Source organism: Chenopodium album, chromosome 23 (assembly GCF_948465745.1).
Source record: "Chenopodium album chromosome 23, dcCheAlbu1.1, whole genome shotgun sequence".
Taxonomy (NCBI): domain Eukaryota; kingdom Viridiplantae; phylum Streptophyta; class Magnoliopsida; order Caryophyllales; family Amaranthaceae; genus Chenopodium; species Chenopodium album.
Window position 1 is genome coordinate 30,437,747 of NC_137856.1, and position 23,552 is coordinate 30,461,298.

The 23,552-nt window shown below is 37.6% G+C and overlaps 1 protein-coding gene and 1 pseudogene across 1 annotated transcript; one reads left to right on the forward strand and one right to left on the reverse strand.

Annotated features, from left to right (window-relative positions):
- Positions 1-13,680: 13,680 nt before the first annotated feature.
- LOC145607348 (uncharacterized) lies at positions 13,681-15,498 on the reverse strand. Its single transcript, XM_081663029.1, has one exon. The coding sequence runs from the start codon at positions 15,496-15,498 to the stop codon at positions 13,681-13,683; it is 1,818 nt and encodes a 605-aa protein (XP_081519155.1).
- Positions 15,499-16,329: 831 nt separating this feature from the next.
- On the forward strand, positions 16,330-20,728 carry LOC145607349 (putative wall-associated receptor kinase-like 16 pseudogene; annotated as a pseudogene).
- Positions 20,729-23,552: the final 2,824 nt, after the last annotated feature.

Below are 23,552 nucleotides of genomic sequence, written 5' to 3' on the forward strand. Positions count from 1 at the left end.
TTATCAGAAATTAGGGCAATGCTGACCAGTATGCAAAAACATATGGAGAGTAGAGACCAACAGATTGACTCTATTATAGCCCATAATAAAGTCATGGACACCCAAATAGCCCAATTGTCCTCTACCATTCAATCTCGCCAGCAGGGAGCTTTACCAGCGCAGGGAATCCAACCTACGGATCATGCTAATGCAATCACCCTAAGGAGTGGTTCACACTACGATGGGCCCCAAATGCCCAAAGAGGATGAACCTGATTTAATTAATATTGCTAATCCTGATTCCGTTGTACCAATTTCCTCTGCAGAGTTGCAGGGTAAAATTCCTGACACTAATATTTTTGATGATTCATTGCATGGTACAACCTCAGGGAAGGATGCACCCCAGGGGAAGAGTAGGGAAGCACCACCAGTTATCAAATTACCATTCCCTAATCGCCAACTAAAGACTAAGTTGGACAAGCAGTTTGGTAAGTTTCTGGAGGTTGTTAAAAATTTGCAGGTAACGGTTCCTTTTACTGAACTTATTACACAGGTTCCTGCATATGCTAAATTTATGAAAGATATTTTGACTAGGAAGAGGGCCTTTAATGAAGTAGAAACTGTAGCTTTTACTGAGGAGTGTAGTGCATTGTTACAAAATAAATCTCCCCCGAAATTAAAGGATCCTGGTAGTTTTTCTATCCCTTGTCATATTGGTAATGTCTTCATAGATAAAGCATTATGTGATTTGGGTGCTTCTGTTAGTGTAATGCCATTGTCTATTTGTTCTAAATTGAATATGGGTGAATTAAAAATTACTAATATTAATTTGCAAATGGCAGACCGTTCTGTTAAATATCCCCTAGGTATTTTAGAGGACGTCCCTGTTAGAGTTGGTAAATTTTTCATCCCTGTTGATTTTGTGATTTTAGACATGGTTGAGGATACACAAATACCCATTATATTAGGTAGGCCTTTTCTCCATACTGCAGGAGCCATTATAGATGTTAAGAATGGTAAACTAACCCTATCTGTTGGTGATGATAATATTACTTTTAATTTAGGGAAGGTTTTAAAAGGTCCTATGCTTGGGGAAAATTGTTGTTTGATCGATGTTATCGATATAATGGATGATATTTGTGATGATAGCTTGACACAGATTCTTGCAAGGGATCCCTTGGAAGAAATACTTTGTGGTAATTTGTCTGCAGGTGATGCGAGCGTCTGGAGCAAGGAGGTGGATATTATAGAGAAAGCTCTTGCCATAGAAAAACTTGATGACAAAGAGAATAAGAAGGTAGTAAAATTAGTTCAGGAATCGAAACCTGCAGAGGTAAAGAAACCTGAACTAAAACCTCTCCCTTCTCATTTAAAATATGTTTTTCTTGATAAGCAGGAAATGCACCCTGTGATCATTAGTACTGCACTTGATGACCCACAAACTTCTCAACTTCTAGAGGTTCTCAGAACCCATAAAAGGGCAATAGGGTACGGTATTGATGATCTCAAGGGTATAAGCCCAGATTTTTGTATGCACAGGATACACTTAGAGGACAACTACAAACCCTGCATTCAACCCTAGAGGAGGTTGAATCCCAATATGCAAGAGGTAGTCAAGAAAGAGGTTATGAAATTACTTGATGCAGGTATTATCTATCCTATTTCGGACTCTAAATGGGTAAGTCCTGTTCAGGTGGTTCCTAAGAAGGGTGGGATGACTGTGGTTAAAAATGAAAAAAATGAATTAATCCCCACTAGAACTGTGACAGGGTGGCGTATGTGCATTGATTATCGCAGATTAAATGTTGCCCGACCGGGCAGCCCTACGCCCGACCGGGCGCGAGAGTTGACGTATACGGACTTAAAATTGGCCCGATCGGGTGGGATGGTGCCCGACCGGGCGCGAGAAAGGGTTAGGTTAGGGCAACAAGATCGCCCGATCGGGCGATTCACCGCCCGACCGAGCGCGAGAAGAAGAACGAAGGGGGGATCAAGATCGCCCGATCGGGCAGCCCAACGCCCGACCGGGCGCGAGAAAAATACAAACCTAATAACAAGATCGCCCGATCGGGCAGCCCTACGCTCGACCGGGCGCGACATCTTCTCCGTCCCTTTTTCTTCTTCCTCTTCCTCCTTCCTTTCTCATTTTCTTCTTTCTTTCATATTTCCGCCATTTTTCCTCTCTCTAAAAACCTTAAACTCTCTAACTTCTCTCTAAGATTTCTCCTCCATTTCTTACCCAAATCCAAAACTTTTCACATATTCTTACTCCTCTCTTCATCCTCTACACTCCTATTCAAAAAAATTACACTTTCCACAAATTAAAATTTTGACCACCACACTAATGGCGGCTAAAAGAGCAAGAAATCTACTAGGAGGAAGCTCGAGCGGCTCTTCTCAGCAATATAACCCAGCTTTGCAACTTGCTCAGTGGCCAACGATCAAGATCGCAACACCGGAGCAACGAGAAAAGTTGGAGGTGCTCTACGGACGCGAGGTAATCCCTTCACGGTGGTTACACCGCCCTACTTTAGAAGCTTTAGGTATTTATGGTTTTGTTAAGAGATTTTTGAACGATATTTGTATGCGTAAATTTGTAGATATGCATTATTCGACATACCGTGAATTAACCTGTGAATTCTTGTCTTCTCTTGTTATTCAAAACCATAAAAGTGGTCCAAAATTAATTTTTAGGCTTAATAATAGAAATATCACTCTTTCTTTTGTGGAGTTTTGTAAATTGTTTGAACTGGAACCTGAATTAAATAGGCAATGGAATGCTGAGTTTAAAATGGAGGATGTTTATTTTGCTCTGACTGGCATTTCTCATGTTTCTGCACAACATGCTACTGCTAGGCCTATCCACCACCCCGTCCCTAAAATGTGGCAAAGATTTGCCGGTGTCTGTTTCCTAGGTAGGAATGAACCCCATAACTGTCAGACCAATGAATTAGCTGTAATTGGCCATTACATGTTTGGGTATGAGAAATTGAACATAGCCCGGTATATCATCCACCACCTAGGTAGGCATGCTACGACCAGCAACCACCACACTACCCCCATCCGTCTTGGTGGCCTTATCACTAGGATAGCCATCAAGAAGGCCGGTTTTGTAGAGAGTGGACCCCACCGCATGACTAACATGGGACCCGACACTTATATTACCTCTAGGTACCTTGAGGAGCTTGGGTGGTTGCGGGTAGACGAGAACCAGGTCACCCATTGGTGCATTAGGACAGGGACTGAACAACCCTTGCCCATTTTTCCTTTGCCCAACCCAGACCTGACCGCCTTTCCCCCAGGGCAAGAGTCCTACACTTATGCCCTGTTAGTTGCCCATGCTAGAGGTGAAGATCCACAGCAGGCCCAGCCACAGCCTATAGTTCCACAGCCACCATCACCACCCCGACAGTCCTATTCCGTCCCTCATGGTGACTCTGACCCAGTTTGGGACTTGCAGAGTATTGGCCAGGCCATAGGTCGCATAGAGCAGACCCAGACCGAGTTTAGACAGATGATCGGTTCTGTCGACCAGAGGCTAGGCTAACTAGAGAGGAACCAGGGTAGGGGACTCTACCCCATTTATGATGATTATGCTCGCCGGGGCAACATTCCCGACGATGCTGTTTACCCAGACTGGTTCCAGCCCCCACCTCAGGGATACAATAGGGATCCCACTGCCCATGGTATGTACACAGACTATTCTTCGTTTCATGGGTACGGTCAGGACATTCCTTTTGGGGGACCGCTAGGGGGGGCTTTTCATGCTAACTATTTTGGTGGTAGCTCTTTTGGTGCAGATGGTGCAGGTTCCAGTGGTGGAGCAGGTGGGTCCACACGGATGGACGAGGATGAGGATGAGTAGCCAGCTGGGCTAACTTCGAGCCAATGCGGACATTGTCTGATCTTGGCTTGGGGGAGATTTTTGGATTCGGTATTTATTTTCTTCTTCCTTTTTCGTTTTTTTAGGTTAGTTTATTGCTTTCCCTATTTGAAAAATACAAAAAAATTGAAAAAAAAAATAAAGAAATACGAACCAATGAACTGTAAATCATGCTTCCCTGTGCCCCATACTTGAGAAAATTGTTGATTCTTGGTATTTGATTTTGAGCATTGTCGATTTGTTGATCATGATTTGAAGTTTAATTACTTGGATTCCTAAACATGCGTCAATTTTGCCCAACTACATGTGAATATAGTGCTTGACTAGTTGATTTGGTTAGGAATGTGTGGTTAGTTCCTGGTATGTCAATGAATTTGAGTATTGGTTTGCAACTATGAGTAGTGTTTCATAACTCACTATTATGCACATGAGGAGGACGAAGGCGTTCATTCTTTTAGGTAGCCTTCGGATTTATTTAGATACATTTGTTCCCTTCTTGCTACCCATGTTGTTGCTTGTGCCCTTTTATTGTTTATAGCCACATTACAAGCCATGTTTGCCCCATTGGTTACTAGTCCCAAGCTTGGCTTGGGGGAGCTATTAGTGAGTGAGGTAAGGGAGTTTGTAGTGTGCATATTATTTGCACAATTTGGGTGGGTTTGAGAAGTTATTTGTTCTTGATCATATTTTTGTTTTGATGAGTTTTATAGTGTATATATTTGAAAAATAAAAGTGTGATAGAAAAAAAGAAAAAAAAGAAGTTCAAGAAAAAAATTGAGAAAAAAAAAAAAAAAAAGTGAACTTCTAGAAAAAAAAAAGAGAAAAAAAATGAAAAAAAAAGAGCAAAAAGAAAAAAAAAGGGTTTGATGTTCAAATGTTCTAAGTGAAGGTTGATCAAAAGAAAAGAAAGAAAAAAAAAGTTGAGTTTCAATGTAAATATTTCAAGTTATGAGTTCAAAGTTTGTTATTCACTCTTGTTCCATATTATCATATTTTTATGAGTGAACTTGTAAGTGTTGGGATTGTTTATATTGATAGGAGTATATTTGGTGGATTTGTGTTGGAGTTAGTTTTGTTGGAGATGTTTATGATCATTATATTTGATCATGGGTTTATTAGGATATGGCTCCCTTTTAGCATAGCTTTTCTCTCACATATTCCCAAATTTATCTTACCCTTTACCCTAGCCTTACATTACAAGCTTTTAAAGACCTTCCGACCTTGTGCATAGAGTTGTGTAAATGTGAAAGTGTTGTTTATCAATGCAAGTTATGACTTGACATATTCCGAGTCGACTATTAGGTTTAGTGTATGTCTTTTTAAACACACGAGTGTTGTGAGTTTGGGAGGGCATTGTTCACATTAAAGGGGTTGGGATGGAGAGCGATCGAGTACATCTTTTACTCGCCACATAAATGAGAGTTGAGTGTGTGAGCACTAGTCTTGAATTCTATATGCTCTTGTGGTTTGCTCTACTTGACAATTGTTGGGGAGGAAGGGTGATTAGATGGATAGGATTGGTTGATTTTGAAGCATGTTCACTTGATTTGCCTTGAATCGTTTTTGCTTGATTTTTATATTGGGGTGAGGCATGTTTTTATTGTTCATTGAGGAGCTCTTTGCTTAGGGACAAGCAAAGGTTTGGCTTGGGGGAGTTTGATGTGTTCATTTTATATATATTTTTATCCCCGTCCCTTGGTCGTAATTAGTAGTGTTTTTGGCTCCTACGAGCCACTTTTATTACTAATTTGTGTTTTCCAGTGCTTTGGTAGTTTTGCTTGAGTTTTGTAGGAATTTGCGTACTTGGAGCATTTTCCCGGGTTTTTCGAGGAGCATCTACAAGTATTGAAAGACCGCGACCACGTTCGATAGCCCAAGACCGATTGGAGGTATCAAATCGGTGATTAAGGGCTCGAGTATGAAGATCCAAGGAGGAAACTCGGATTGGGCTGAGGAAAAGAGGCCCAATCGAGGTTTTGGTGGCCCAAGAGAAGCTGCCCGGACCAGGTGCTCCGCCCGAAGGCGCGCCCGACCGGGCGGGGCGAACCTCTATAGAAGCTGCCCGGACCAGGTGCTCCGCCTGAAGGCGCGCCCGGCCGGGCGGGGCGAAACAACAGTCCGCCCGGACACGCGCACGACCGGGCGCGAGAAGACATTTGAGGCAAAAAAGGCGGGCCCGGTCGGGCAAGCCACTGCCCGACCGGGCGCGTGTTGTTTTAGGGAGTTTAGTTTTCCGTTTTGTTTTTTGTTTTAGCGGAGATCTTCTTGCTTAGTATAAATGTAATTTTATTAGGCAAGATTAGACACTTCTTCATAATTCTCTTACTCTAGTTTTTATTCTCCTTCTCTCTACTTAGACTTTCTCTCTCTAGACTTTTATTCTCTCTTGTTACTTAATTCAATTGTAATTTCGCCGTCTTGGTACGTTTTCTCTCTTAATTAATCTCAGTAATTTCTTCTTCAATTTCTTCATATCTTGTTTAATTATTATGTTTTGCTTAGTTTTAATTATGTCTGAGTAGTTTTCCTTCTAGGGTTTATGGGGATCTAATAAATAATATGAAGGGGTAATTTTATGATTGCTGATTATTAATGCTTAATTGATTTCGTATTGATTGATTAAATGTTATGCAATTAGATTTGGCCAGGTTTAATTGTATGAGTTTAGCAATATTGATTCGAGATTCGAGAGATGAGAATTGATGTTTAGGCTTAGTTTCAATAGGCAGATTAATTTATAAATGGTTAGGTCGAGATTCGAGAGATGAGATTTAATACCGGTAAATTAATTATGTGATTGTAATACGTAGCGAAAGCCCTTTATGATCTGTTTAATTAATGCATTGATGATTGATTATTGTGTTTTACCCTGGAATATTGTTTAATAGTGAACCTATGCCCTAGGCCTTTTACGATTTGATTTCTTCCTAACTATTCTCTTTACTCATAATCTTCGTAGTATAGTTTATAATCACAACAAATATTGGTTACCTTAATAATTTAGATTATAATTATTTAATTAGGAATAAAAAGACTTGTTTCCCTGTGGATTCGACCCTACTTCCCTATCTACTTTAGTTAGAGGACTTAGGTAATTACTTTTGATTAGGTGATACGACTTTAGCCTGTCAATAATTATGAATTATTTTGGGATAAAATCAGTTTTATTTTGGATAAGTTAAAATATTTTGAAAATATGATCTTTTATTTTAAAAGATAAAATTGGTTTTATTTGGATAAAATCTTTTATTTTAGGATAAAATCAAATATTCAAAAGTTGTTATATTTGATATTATCCATATTTAAGTTGTTAAATTGGTAATTATCCTAAATTAAAGTGGTTAATTATGGATAAGATTTGTTAGGATATTCTGAGCATATTCCAAAAGGATAATAATTGATTTAAATAATGTGATTATCCCATAATTATTTTTGGATATAATTGATTTAAAATATTGTGATTGGCTAGTAATTAGGATAGAATTTCCTAACTTTGTTAGGATAATCTTTGAGGATAAATATGATTTATCTTTTAAGATTAAAATAAGATTTGATTCTATCTCATGACTAATTTAGAATATATGATATTTTATTGATGATCATGAATAATATATGATATTATCTAATTACATTAATTAAAATATGAGATATTTAGATGCCATGTTTCCTTAATTATGATCATTCGATGTTATAGTTTAGGAAAGCATGATGAGTGATTTATTATGTGGCAATTTTATAATATATGATATTGTTTATTGCTATATAATGACTAGTATGGCCTAGTAGATTGCTAAATACGATCTGCGCATCGTGATATATTTTTGTAATCTTAGTACGGTCTACGTACCGATAAAGTATTTTTGTAATTTTATTTTATTTCATTTAAGTAGTAGATAGAATAGAATAGAATTACAGGTTGCAGTTAATCCAAGAAGCCCATGAAGTGAAGGCCCAAAGGAGCAAGGTGGATGCGATCCATGATGATTCAAGTGGGAGCATTTACTTTATTAGTTTTCTAAGGATTAGGGGCCATGCTATGTCTTATTTATGCATTCAATATTTTATGCATGTTAGATTTTATTGATGTTTTGTGATGATGCGCTAGAGTTCACTATTAAATCAAAACATAATAAATCTAGGTCCCAGTAATATTGAGGCAACTTTTCCAATTAAAAACCCGATGAAACCTTTGACATTTATGATGGGTCATGCCAAAGCTGGGCATCATATTTTTCATTGGGAAGTGGGGGTAGGACAAATTCTACACTTTTAATTGGTTATACTCAACAAGGTTACCTAAAGATAAAGTTTAGAACCTTGAAGCTAAGGGTAATAATTAAACATGTGATGGTTAATTATTCAACCAAGAATTACAAGAGTTGTAATCAGTAAAGAGTTTACTCACCTTGAAAATGTAATGATTGATGGCAGGGCCAAAGTCCGGTTAATTATTGCACGAATAAAGGATCTTGGAATCATTTAATTCAATTGGGATCAATTATCATTGAATGAAATTCTTTAAAGTTACCAATTTAATTCGCTTTTGGTACTTTAAATTTAATAAACATAATTGAATTTTGCATTTACTTATAAGTAACATGTCGTTCTAATTTTATTATTATATATAATCTCCTCGATTGAAAATAAAGTTGAGAAACGTTCTCAAAAGGTTTAAAAGATAATCCATAAACCTATATTCCAATTTTGCTAAGATTGTTCTAAAAGGCAAGTTTTAGAAACCCATGTCATATGTCTAAGGTTAGTTTTATTCAAAATGTTTGAGTAAAATGCCAACACATTCTCATTTTGAAAAGTGTTTCAAGGGATATGATGAGATGAGAGGTACAAACCCTCTAAAAGACAAGTATAGAAGTTCAATAAAATCTCTTATCTTCAATATGATTGAATATAAGAAAGTGATTGGAAATATCTATGATCAAAAGTTGATCAACACTATTTTTCATCCATTTCATATAGAGTTTAATATTTGATTAAACTCAAATATGAAAAATGATTGAATAGAGTTAGCAGAATCATGAAATATGCTTAAAAGGTTAAGCAAGGTATCATTTTGAACCTAAGAGAAATGTTCTAAGTGGCTCAAAGGGAAATGTTTAGGAATATATGAGGATTGCATTAAGATGTTATAGGCCAAGAAATGCAAACAAGTTGCTACTTCTCAAACCTAGAACTACTTACATGCTAAAAGTTGTTATGAACAACAAATGTTTCAAATTAAATGGACTAATTCCAATTGATTAGAAACTACCTCATATAGTTGGAAGGTAAAAGAATGGAAATATTCCAATTTAAGAATTATATTATAGAAATTGATTTAGCATATTGCTACTTCTTGAACATATGATGTCTTGTTTAGTTCACTCATTGCATAATTTGGTTAAACTAAAAAGAAATTAGCTAAAAGGGGAATAAATCTACAAGTTTAGAAGCAAATGTTGCTACTTCACAAGTAGAATCTACAAGTCTGGAAGCAAAAGTTGCAACTTTACAAGTATAACCAGTATTTCACCTTACCTAGTAATTGGATAGAATTAAATAAATGTTATTTATTCTTGCCATTATCAAAACACCATTCAATGTTAGTAATGACTAAGAATTGAAGATTCAAAAACGTGGAATAAATGTTATTCTATACTTCATTGAATCATAATGTGTTTTGAATTGCTAAATAGTTTTAAAGTTCTATATGATAGAAATAATTAAACCATATATATATAAATTGTCTCTAATAAGTAAATTAATTCGAATGAAAATGAAAATTGCATGCGGAAGATCCAAAGGGATGGACTTTCAATATCATTGGATTATGAATCCATTGATATATGTAATTATCATTCTAATTTCAAATTTTGACTAAGTCACCATTTAGAGAAATGATGATGAGAACTCAAGGTCGAATACATATCGATGTAAGAAAACCAAAGGTTCAAAGACTAGAGATGGACAATGAAACTTCATTTGTGATACGATCACTACTTGTGCTTGGTTGAAGCATAAGAGTGAAGATTTTGAAAAGTTCAAAATGTTCAGTATGAAGTTCAGTATCAACTTGACAAGAAAATGATTACATTACAATATGATTGTAATTGTGAAAATTTAAGTCAAGACATGTACTTGGCAACACATTCGAAATATTGCGATATGATCGTAATAATGAGAATTTAAGCCAAGACATTGATCGATAAACATCCAAGAGTTATAAAATCATTTTACAACAAACTCCGAAAGCAAACCTTGTGAAGTGTTTATGAAGGGAGCCATCAATCTATATGAGATATATTTTGATAATGGATGTAAATTACCTATCTTCCAACCATTGTTCAAGGGATATACTTTTAAGATAAGCTACAAAACTAAACAAAAATTACATAGGTCAAATCAGAATGTAGCAAAGGCTTCATATGTGATATGGATAAGAAAAGTTCTTATAAAGTCATTCTACAAAGCAAGGAATAAAAGATGTATTAAACCGTTTAATACACGTTCCATTCCTATATAGAGCACGGGGTACTACTACACAAATCATAATTAGCACAAAATGTTTGTTGCTCAAGTAGGTGCCCTTATGGAAATTGTTCCAAAAGGTCAAGTGGGAGTAGTATAAATCTCGAAAGAGTTCGGAAAAAGCAACAAAAAAACATGGTTCAAACCATGATTGGTTCACCCTATGCTAAATATGCCTCCTCAAAAGGCAAGTGGGAGTATAAGAATCTCGAAAAGTTCGAGAACCTTGAAAGAGTTCAAGAAAAGTGATTTCGAAAATCTCGAAGAAATTTGAGAAGTTATCGAATAAAAGCAACAATATGAGCATGATTCACCTCATGTTACAAATGACAACGCGTGGTCTCATTAAGTGTAATGGGATTAATAACCATGTGTCGAAGGTAGTACATTCCAAGTGCACATCCTCTATTGTCGTTTCTCATTGAAAACTAAACAAAGTTGTTGTATGAGTTTCGATTGTTGCATCAAACCCACAATGATGACTAGCATATTTAAAACTTAGCCAAAGAAATATGATTTCATATTGACTAAGAGTTCTAAAATATTTATTTTGGAACATTATGATTATGCAAGTAATAAAGATGATTTGACAAGTTATGACTCCAAGTGGTTTTAAAACCATGAAATCTGAAATAGATTCTAAGTCTGTAAGCAAGCGTATGACACTTGAATAATTTGCCTAAATTGAGTGAAACCCATTGTAAGCAAAACAGACAAGAAAGAAAAATGTTTTCTAACTAAAGCAAAGACTTGTTAAAGGATTTAACAAATTCATAGTATGACTATGATTACGATGAAACCTTTACATGTTGCAAAGATCTATTAAAGATATTTAGTGATTTCTACCTTATAAGATTTGGTAGATGGATTTCAAAACACTTTCTTGAAATTGTTCATGAAATAAGATTTGTATATGATACAATCAAAAGTTTGGAGATCCAATAATCCTAGGGATGCATAAAAGATCCATAATGGATTAAAGTTAGCATCCGGGAGTTAATGTTCCTAATTTTGTGAGTTAATCAAATCGTTTGATGTTCTCGTAAAATGAAGAAAAGGTCTTGTATGTACAAGATGTTTAGTGGGAGCTATGAAATCTTCTTGGTCTAGTATAAAGAGCAATTATTCATTGCTTGAAGAGTCAAGTGGTGGGTAATGCATTTTGTATGAAAAACCTTGAAGAAGAAGATGAGTACATTTGGGATTCAAGATCTATATAGATAGGTCTCGAAGGATGTTTGAGTTTGATTAAGAAGCTTATATTGATAAGATTCTTATAAGGCTCAACATTATATTGAAAAGAGTTTCAATCCCTTGTGACATGGCACGTTGCTTAATGATTCAATACCTTGAGAAAGGTTGATGAAATTAAGAATTTGAGTGATGATCCTTATGCAATTTGCAAAGGACGCATCATGCATGTCATGGACTATACTTATCCATTTGATTCACGTGTTTTAAGAACAAGTGATGATAGATTTCAATCGAAACCCAATGTAACGTTGGAATACAAATTAGAAATTCCTAAGTTCATTCCTTGCGAAAGGGCGAAGGAAGATTCTTATTGTATGGAGATGAAAATGATTATAAAATTTAGAAATTGCAAAATTCATAATTATGAGAATGTCTCATGAACTCTACTTTCTAAACCCCTTCCATGACCAAGGTATGAGAGTTATACTAAGGTTTTTAGATTGAAGCAAGTGATGTAATTTTAGTTGTGTATGTTTTGAGAAAGCATGTTACAAAAGTAAATACATTAGCTTGCAGAATTATGTTTATCAATTGAAACAAAGTTTCAATCTTATTTAATTGTGGTTTCAAGATTAAATAAAATGTCCAAAATAATTATGAATTGATGGGCTCACTAGGTTAATGACCTTTTGAATGAAACCCCACAGGTGAACTAAATTCATATATTATTTAAGTTCCTAGTTCGAAATCATTAAACTGGACATAAATGATTTCATTTAATGGACTAGCATGTAAGATTGATTGGATAGCGCAGTTTCATGGGCTATAGGAGCGTAGTGATGCCCGGTCAATCACATGGATATGCATGAATGATGCATGATCGAACTATAGACCTACTTTGAAGTTCAAGTATAGAGCTTCCGGATATATTAGTGGATTCCTTTGACATGAGTGGAACACTGATTCCATTCAATGATTGATTTGACTGTGGTACATTCAAACGTCTTACCGTAACTGGAGATTATAAAGGATGTTTCCCAGTTACTTCATGAGTTGAGTGGGAGATTTGGTTGCCACAAGATTGGATAGAGTCTACCTATTTAATTAGGAATGTGTCTTGGCCCCTTGAAGAGGGAGAATTCAGAAAATGCATGGCCGTGCTCAAATGGATTACATTGTAACCATTTGTTTTGTAATTCTAACTCAGATTTCAAGAAAGATTTGTAGATTAATATGATCACGACATAAGATGCAATCATATTATCAAATCGGCACAAATTGACTTAAGGAATTTGAATATTGCGCACTTGTCTCAGACAAGTGGGAGATTGAAGGAGTTATGTCTTCGATAAGTGCAATTACTAGATATATCAAGGATCACTATTATGGAGATAATAAGTTCATTCTATTGGGGCGTCATCCTCTATTGCTAGACTATGAGAGATGATCTTTGGGCTAGTCAAATGGTCCAAAGCCCTTTAGAATGGATCCTATATTGGTCACACACAAGGGTATTGGGTTAAGCAAGTAAGAGGCCCATTAATGGGCCTCATGAGCAATTAACTAATCATGAATTGGATTGGGCTAGCATAGTTAGATTGGAATTAGGTTTTGGGCTTTTGACATGGGCTCTTATTTAGAGATGAAATCTATAAATAATATCCATGCCTAGGGTTTGGAGGAAGCAGTCATAATTCACACACTGTGAATTTTGACATCAATGCAACCAATCCTAAAACCTTAATCCACTCTCCAACTCACGGCCCTCGTCCTCCCCTCACGTCCGTACGGCCGGCCACCCCTTGGTGGCGCGTGTGGTGGTTATCGTGGTGGTTCTTGGTTAGTGTGTCTCTCCTCTCCGTTGAAGGTTGATTGAAGCGTTCAATCATTACTAACTAGCATTAGTGGAGGTCTTAATCTGTGCCCGTGGACCAAGTAGAGGAATCACGCTTGGGGTTCTTTATCTCCCTTTGTTCTTGCTCGATCGCACGTGGAATCACGCTTCAAAGGTACAATTATATGTTCTTTATGTGTTATGCAATGATCCTTGGATTAGGTAATGTATGAATATGATTCATGTTTATTTCCGCTGCGTAGTACCTATAAACTCCTACACATATCGCTATCCATATCGGAGCCAATCTTAACCGTACGATTAGCTACTCCGGGCTGTAATTCAACATCAATAGTTTCTCCTCCCGGCAGCGGTCTTGGGATGGTTATGGGCCTTGTGTCAAAATTCGTCATTGCTAAATCTTGGGTAGAAGGGGATCGTTCCCTTTTCTGATTATGCAAGTTCATTGAACTTTGTCGGCCAGGTTGCTTTAATGTCGATACATAGCATTCTCTTGCCATTGTCTGGCTGCCTCGGATACGTTCTGTTTTGCCGATATTAGACACATAAACCATCGTGAGGTGATATGTCGATACCACTGCTTGCACATCATGAATCAATGGTCTACCAACGATAACGTTGTATGCTGACGGCACGTCTACAATCAGGAATTCCGTCATCACGTTCCGTGCCATCGATCCTTCTCCAATTCTGACCTGTAATATTATGCTTCCTTCGAGTCTGACTGTTGACCCGTTAAAACCGATAACCGGGTACGACACCGGAGTCAAGTACTTTCGGCCTATCATCATTGCATCAAACACTCTTGCGAACAAAATGTTTGCTGAGCTGCCCCCATCTACCAACGCGCGCTTGACGTCGCACCCATTAATTGCCAATATCAACACTAACGGGTCGTCATGAGGAAAGACTATACCCTTTGCATCGTCCTCGGAGAATGATACACATGGCATCATCGCAGGCCGAGGCCGTTCATCCACTCCTAAAGCATTCACAACATGCTTGAATTCCGACAAGCTTTTCTTTGCTCCGCTAACGGAACCCCCATGCACGGGCCCCCCGGTAATTACCTCTATGGTTATCTTACGTCCAAGAAGTGTAGTACCTTGCCGGTAAGAATCAGCATGACCTAGACGGTATGTATCATCTTGTGTTGACGGATCTCCTTGTTTCCGATATTCTGTTTGTCGGGCCAATGGTGCGGGTTGTCGGCTTGTTCCCCCCTGAGACCGATAATGGGAGAGGTGTCCCTTTCTAATAAGGTCTTCAATTTTTTCTTTCAACTGGATACACTCTTCAGTATAATGGCCGACGTCTTTGTGGAACATGCAATATTTCTTTATATCTCGGCCCTTCGTTATCATTGGTGCTGGCCGAGTCCAATCTTCCTTGTGCTGATTTATTGAATAAATAGCGGCCCTTGGTGTGTTCAGTTGAGTATAATTATTGTACCGTCCCAGACCTCTGGCAGGTCTATTCTCTTTTTGTGGGTTCTGCCTTCTAACCCCTTCCACCGGGGTTTCTACTGGTACATACGTGTTTTGTCGCCGAGACGGTTCTGTCGAGACCGTCTGGTTGCCTGCTTTCAGAAGTTCTTCGCTCTTGATATATTCATGAGCTTTGATGAATGCTACCCCTAGGTTGGGGAAGGATTTCCGCGCCATGTATCTCTTAAAATCACTGTCGGCTAGACCACTCATCAAAGCCATGACGGCTATTTCTTGCTGTAATTTTGGAATGGTATTAGCCTCACTATTGAAACGCCGAACGAAATCTCTCAGTGATTCGTCCCTTCTTTGCCTGATAGACATGAGTTCCCCTGAGGTTCTCTGTCTTGCACTGTTGCTCACATACTGACTTGTGAACATCTCGACAAGGGTCTCAAAACAGTCGATAGACCCGGGTGGGAGATTAGTGAACCAATCTGAGGCAGCCCCCACCAATGTTGTAGGAAAAACCTTGCACCACACCGCATCAGTATCGGTATATAACAGCATATGGCTTTCAAAGGCCGCTACGTACCTCTTTGGATCACCCTTGCCGTCATAGGTACATGCCGGCATTTTTATTTTTTCCATTTGCTGATCAAGGACCTCTTGTGTAAAGGGAGACGTCCTTGGTCGAATGATGGTTCTGGCTAAGTGCCTCGGCGGCCCGCTACTGGCCTCCTGTCGGTATGATTCTGATTCCCCCCTTTACGTAGTTCTTGTAACCTGTCGTTCAGAGGGCATCACCGTTTCACGCGGTGATGGTCGTGGCTGAGGCTGCTGCTCGGCCTGATTGAACTGATCTTCGAGGTTGATGATTACGGGCGGGGTCGGCCTTCTCTGTGGTTCCTCCGTGGCCGCAATCCCGGCTTCTTTCCTTTTCCGGGACATTGCCTGCATGACTTTGGCCGTTATCTCTAACTCTTCCGGAGTGAACTCTCCCAAGGGATCCAGGATAGCCTGAGTTCTTTCTGGTGTTAGCGATACGTTTACAGTGTCCTTATGAAGAAGGTGGGTTTCATCCTCCACCGTTATTTCCGGTACGGTGTTTACGGCCTTGTTGGCGTCAGCGGCCAGGATGCCGCTATCAAAATTCCGGTTTTCTGATTCTGGGATGGGTGTAGTTTCGGTATTTCCTTCCATGACTGTGGGAGGTCTTTTTGGACGATAGAAGTTATTACTTCCCCTCCTTCTAGCGCCAATTGTTCCGGATGAGTTCCGATACCGAGATGTCTTGGGGTTGGTAAAGGTTTACCGTCCAATTTGATGCCTGCACAGTCAGCACAGATAATCTAGCCCGGGGGTTATCTAGGAATAACCGCTCCGATGCCAAAGTTAGTAATCTGAGGAGGAAGGTTTGAAGAGAGAGAAAGAGTGTAGAGAGAGAGATTGTACCTTATTGTGAAAATGTGGCTGGGTATATATAAGGGAGTAACCAAGCAGGTGCCACCAGCCCTTATAGATGGCGCACCGACTTTATAGGTGGCGCACCGACCTTATAGGTGGCAGGTGCCTGCGTGGTTTCAAGCTGCTCTCCACGTGGCCGAGAAACCGGCCATTATGGATGCTAAGTTGGTTCGCTTAATTGCTGGCTAATTAATAACAGTCAATTATCGGCCAAATAGGTGAGTTGTCGGTATTATCCCGTACACAATTGAACAACTAAAAGAGGCCACATATAACTATAATGAGAATAACATCATTGGTCGCGGAGGTTTTGGCATGGTTTTCAAAGGAAAATTACCAAACAACCAAATTGTTGCCATCATATTGAGGATATGTTTAGGAAATATTAGATTATATTTGGTGACCATATTTTTGGCTAGAATATCTTTTGGGATATATTCTGATTAGTTTCCTATTTCTATCCGATATAGGTTCTTGTATTATATATTGGCCATTAGAGCCATCAATGAGGATCAAGCTTTGATGTTTTATGCAATTTAACATGGTATCAAGAGCAGGTTGAATTTCTTTCGTTTTTTTTTTCTCTCTAAAATTCCTCAAATATGGCTGCAGATGATGTTCCTCTGCCACCCCCGTTGACTGAAATTAAACCCAATTCTCCTTTTTACCTTGGTCCGCAAGATCGACCCGGGGATTTCATAACTCCTTCTCGTCTAAAATCTGACAATTATGATGACTGGGCTGCTGATATACAAACTGCATTGGAGGCTAGACGCAAATTCGTTTTCTTGGATGGTACGATTGTTGCCCCTGTTTCGCCATGTATATCGTCAGATTGGACGGCCCTTAACGCGATGCTCATCTCCTGGATTACCAACACCATCGACTCTGAGGTATGGTCTTCTCTTTCTAAATTTTGTGAGGCTAGATTATTGTGGGAGCATCTCAAGAAACGATTTGCTCAAACCAACGGCCCTAGAATTCAACAATTACGAACTTCAATTGCTAGGTGTGAACAAACTCGTTCTATGTCTGTTTCTGTTTACTTTGGTAAATTGCATTCTTTATGGCAAGAATTGGATCACCATGAACCCTTAATTTCGTGCTCTTGTTGTGATAAATGTGTTGCTAGACAATTAGATGAGGCTAGGCGATACAAATCGAAATTACATGATTTTTTGATGGGTTTGTATTCTGGTTTTTATGCTACTGTTCGTTCCAATATTCTTTCTCAAGATCCTCTTCCTAGTCTAGACAGAGCATATTAATTAGTTGTTCAAGAAGAAAGGGTACGAACCACAAAGTAGGAATCTGACCAACAGCCTTCCGAGAATTCTGATCGGGGACGAGAGGGGTATGGTTCGGTGTGTGCTAAGTGTAAGAAAGTGGGCCATGAGTCCTCTAGTTTTTGGTCTGATAAGACTTGCAACTATTGCAAGAAGCGTGGCCATGTTGAGGCAAAGTGCTTCGAGCTTCATGGAAGACCACCCCCGAGAGATAGCAGCCAGGGGGGGAAATTCTCTGCTGGTCGTGGACAAGGCTCAGTAAGGGCCAATGTTGTTTCAGGTCCTAATGATAATTCATCATCATAAGGACAAGTTTTCTCGAGCGAACAATGGAAAGCTATTACGGGCTTGTTTGGTAATGCAAATATTTCCGAAAATCGCTTGAATGGTAAGTTTGATGTTACTTCTTGGATAATTGACACAGGTGCAACACATCATGTAACCGGCGATTTATCTTGGTTGTTTGATACTAAGAGTTTTGAATGTCCCGTTGGACTTCCCAATGGTGAAACTGTTGCGGCTTCTTTGATTGGTTCTGTTCGTTTGTCGAACAAACTCATTTTAACTGGAGTTCTTTATGTTCCTCACTTAAGTTGTAATCTGCTTTCTGTGTCTCAACTTATCAATGAGCTTAATTGTTTTGTCCAATATAACTCTTATATGTGTGCTATAAAGGACCAAACGAAGGAGCTGATTGGAACGGGAGCTAGGAGAGACGGATTATATTATTTTAGCAATACGGACTCAGTGCATCATGTTGGCGTTGGTGAAGCAACCTCAAATTTGGAGTTGTGGCATCGTCGAATGGGGCACCCTTCCGAAAAAGTAGTTAAGTTGCTTCCTCATGTTAGTAATAATAAAGATTGTCTAGATAAGGGGTGTGAAGTATGTATGCGTGCTAAACATCCTAGAGACAAATTTCCTTCTAGTGATAGTAGGGCTTCTAGAATTTTTGAGAAAATACATTGTGATTTGTGGGGGCCATATCGACATGCTTCGTCATGTGGTGCTCGTTATTTTTTTACAATAGTTGATGATTATTCTAGAGCTGTTTGGATTTATTTGTTGGTTGATAAAACTGAGGTTTTAAGAATGTTCTTGGCTTTTGTTGCAATGGTTGATAGACAATTTTCCCAAACCATTAAGATTGTGCAAAGTGATAATGGTACTGAGTTTAATTGCTTGCATGATTATTTTGTTGCTTCGGGAATTCTTTTCCAAACCTCTTGTGTCGGAACTCCACAACAAAATGGGAGGGTTGAGAGAAAACACAAACATATTCTTAATGTTGGGAGAGCTTTGAGATTTCAAGCCAATTTAGCTATTTATTTTTGGGGTGAGTGTGTTCTTGCCGCTGCACATCTTATTAATCGTACTCCCACACCCTTGCTCCAAAATAAAACTCCCTTTGAAATACTCTTCAATAAACCTCCGTGTTTTGATGCTATTCGTACTTTTGGATGTTTGTGTTTTGCTCATAATCAGAAAACCAATGGTGATAAATTTGCAAGTCGGAGTAGAAAATGTGTTTTTTTAGGATACCCCTTTGGGAAGAAAGGATGGAAAGTGTATGACCTTGAATCTAAGGTTTTTTTTTGTTTCTCGTGATGTGAAATTTGTTGAGGGAGTGTTTCCTTTTGATGCTCCGGATGACGTTAACATAGACTGTACTTCGTATGATAATGGAGAAATTCATGAGGATTTTTCGGAGTGTGTGGTCTTTGATGAGGATGTAGAGATTTCTAATGAAGGTGAGGTAGGTAATGACGATGCCGTGATAGTAGTCGAAGAACATGTGGCTGCCAACGAGGACACCGACCCGACTGCCCAGCCAAGGCAGACCGCACAAGGGCAGTCCGCCCACAGCCAGGCAGACAGCTCCACAGGCACCCCGCGGCAGCCTGCCACAGACCGCAGGGGGGCTGCGGAGGAGGTTGTTTTGTCGCCAAATGCTGCCAGCTCCACTGCTACCCCGCGGCGGCCTGTCATAGACCGCAGGGGGGGCACGGAGGGGCCTTCCTCGCAGCAGCAGCAGGGTGAAGAGCAGCCCAACACCGAGTTTGAGGCCATGGGTAAGGGCCATCGAGAAAAATTTACTTCGGTTAAACTTTGAGATTATGTGACTCACTTCGTGTTTGCTAATAATCCGTCTCTGTCCTCTCCATCATCCAACACTCCTTCAGGTACGCCTTATCCTTTAGCACACTATATAAATTGTGACATGTTTTCTTCCCTCAAAGTAGATTCCACCCAAGTTGAGCAATTTATAAATGAGGTCATTGCCTTGTCCCAAATCAACAATAGGAATGTGGTAAAGCTCTTAGGTTGTTGTTTGGAGACAGAAGTACCATTACTTGTTTATGAGTTCATAAGTAATGGTACATTGCATGATCATTTGCATGATGAAAGAATAGTAGAATTTTTTATTTGGGATATTCGCTTAAGAATTGCAGCACAAGTTGCTCAAGTCTTGGCCTATTTGCATACTACAATTTCTATACCGATAATTTACAGAGATATTAAGTCTGCAAACATTCTCTTGGATGATAAGTACACAGCAAAAGTTGTTGATTTTGGAGCTTCTAAGCTAGTGCCGGTAGATCAAGAGCAGTTAGGAACTATAGTTCAAGGAACATTTGGGTATCTTGATCCAGAGTACATGCAAACTGGTGAGCTCACTGATAAGAGCGATGTTTATAGCTTTGGTGTTGTTCTTGCTGAGTTACTAACTAGAGAGAAGGTGATTTGTTATGCTAAGCCGGAGAGTGAGAGATGCCTTGCTATACATTTTCTTAGGAAGCTTAGGGAAGAGAGATTGTTTGAGATCCTTGATGACAAATTAGTAAGTGGTGGTGCAATCGAGCAGCTTAAGGAAGTAGCTAATCTTGCAAGAAGGTGCGTGCCTACAGCTTAAAGGAGAGGATCGCCCAACAATGAAAGAGGTCGCAAGAGAGCTAGAAAGGATTACATGTATTACTTCTTCTCATCCATATTCGTCAAACAACAACATGCCACTCCAAGAAGAGAGTGAAAATATGCTTGGTGAGGCGCATGCTTTCAACAATGGCTATGACAACAACGACATGAACTACTCTTCAAGTAGCCAAGCTTGAATTGTGTAGTTGGTGGTGCTTTTGGATCGGACTATGGGATATGATTTTTATGCTTGTTCACTACTTCATGTTCGACAAAGTTCTAGCTAGCTAGCTAGTTGCATCTATATAGTTATGATGTTTAATGTGTTTGAAGTTCTAGTTTTCCAATTGTGTTCAAAGTTCAAGTACATGCACACATGTTAAATAATGGGATATTAAAATTCTCTTAAGTGATAAACTAATTGAATTGTGGTAAATTAGTTTTTATGCTTGTGGTGGTTTGATTTGTGCCCGCAATTCCTACTTAATATTATTTGTTGATTCATATTTTTGACGGTTTAATTTGATGGAAGAATTTGAGTGATTTTAATGGTGGAAATTTAAAGGATAGTCTTAGAAGGCAATGAAAACTAAGTGTGATCTTAGGAGCAACGATCCCAAAACCCTAGTTAATAACTAGTTTGAACCTTAACAAAGTTCTCTTACAGCAAAAGCTCAATAAACTTAACTTTTTATTGAAAAACATCCTGATAAAATAATTGACATACAACTGGTATATATATGAAAAATAAATCTATCCAACTTGCTCCGCAAGCAAACTAGATAAAATTCCTAATAATTAGTTAATGAACGAAGATACCCTACTAACTAATTAACACAACTTTGGAAGCCCAAGGCCCCATAACTACTACTAACAAAAACATTATTAAAAAGTAAAAACTCACTTGTAAAACCCCCACTTTAAGAGTAAGGGAACCAAGAGAGTACCAAAGTAAAGCAATAAAGATAGTTATAAGAAATGGGACTCGATTCACATCATTCCCTCTCCTCTTAAAAAAAAAAAAAAAAAAAAAACTTGCCCTTAAGTTTTGTTCGGAAGATAAGGCACCAAGTCACTAGCCCTCATAGTAGCACAAATAATTCTCGCTCCAAGAAGTACTTGAAAATTATCATAATTCTCCCTGTGCACAATCTTGAAAGGTCCTTCCTCTAATGGTTCATTCTTACCTCTAGAATTACTAAAGATTTTTGAGCATTTAAAGAAAAAAAACATAATCACCAATCTCAAAGGGATGTTGGTTCCTCAATGACAAAATATTAACCCTGCTTTCCTTTTTGTCAAGCTTAGGCATAATCAACAACTCTCTAGAAAGAGCTTGTATAGGTGACGCCTTAGGGGGTAAAGGATGTAATTGGACTCTCTTGTCCCCAACCTTCGCTGAATAAACATTTGTAACACCATTAAATAACACCCCTCGATCATATTGCCAACGACGACTCAATAGTATAGAACAAGCAGTCATAGGTAAAATATCACACCACACACTATCAGAATTTGAACCCATGGAAAAGTTCACCAAAGCTTGCCTTTTAACTTGTAGTCCATCTCCATTATGTAATCAATTAAGCTTGTAAGGAGTAGGATGGTCCCTAGTAGAAAGATTCATAGTATCAACCAACTTAGTGGATGCAACATTGGTGCACGATCTCGTATCTATGATCAACAAGCAACTTCTATCACCTACTTTGCATATACTATGAAACAAATTTTCCCTTTGCTCATGTGTAGTAGGAGAAACAAAATCAGTATGCAGAACTCTCCTCAAGATACCAATATGGCGATGCTCAGGTTCAGGAGTAGGCCGGGGGTGTTTGGAAACCAGCTTTTCAGCTAGCTTTTGGCTTCTTTAAGTTGGTCAAACAGCCAAAAGATATGTTTGGTTAGTAGCTTTTATAACTGGCTAAAAAGCTGGCTTTTAAGCCAAAAGCTAGTTGGAGCAGCTTTTGGCTTATGGCTTTTGGCTTGTTGACATAACTAACTTTTGATTAATAATAATTAGTCATAATATATGATAATTAGTAATTAAAAATTAATAATTAATAATTAGTAAATAGTAATAATAGTTAATAATTAATAATTAATAATTAATAATTAATAATTAGTAATTAGTAATTAATAGTTAATAATTAGTAATTAATAGTTAATAATTAGTAATTAATAGTTAATAATTAATAATTAGTAATTAATAATTAATAATTAATAATTAATAATTAATAATTAATAATTAATAATTAATCATTAATAATTAATAATTAATAATTAATAATTAATAATTAATAATTAATAATTAATAATTAATAATTAATAATTAATAATTAATAATTAATAATTAATAATTAATAATTAATAATTAATAATTAATAATTAATAATCAATAATCAATAATAAATAATCAATAATCAATAAATAATAAATAATCAATAATCAATAATCAATAATCAATAATTAGTAATTAGTAATTATTAATTAGTAATTAGTAATTAGTAATTAGTAATTAGTAATTAGTAATTAATAATTAATAATTAATAATGGGTAATGCCATATATAGCCCTAAGGGCTACATATAAGCATTAAATATATCCTTGAAAATTGTATAAAATTAGGAATTCATGATAAAAACACGTGCAAATCAGTGTAATTAGTGTGTTTTTGTCATGATTTCTGAAATTTAAACAAATTTCTAGAGTATTTTTAATGTTTATATATAGCTCTTAGGGCTATGTATAACATTTTCCTTAATTTTATTATTGAGGTCCTTAAGGATCATTAATTTATTAGATAAAGCATTAATTAGCTGCATTACTTTTAATTCGATTTTTTAATTGTTAATTTAACGATTTTCAATTATGTTAAATGCAGAAAAACAATGGAAAAAATTAATGGGGAAAAAAAATCAAAAAACATAGGAGAGAAAAAATAAGAATTATATTTGAAAAAAGAAGAAAAATGAATTAAGATCGAGAAAGAAATATAAAGAGATCAAATTTAAAAAAACAAAGA

Excerpts from the sequence above, each read along its gene's own strand:
- LOC145607348 (XM_081663029.1), bottom strand. The coding sequence starts at position 15,498 with ATGCCGGCATGTACCTATGACGGCAAGGGTGATCCAAAGAGGTACGTA.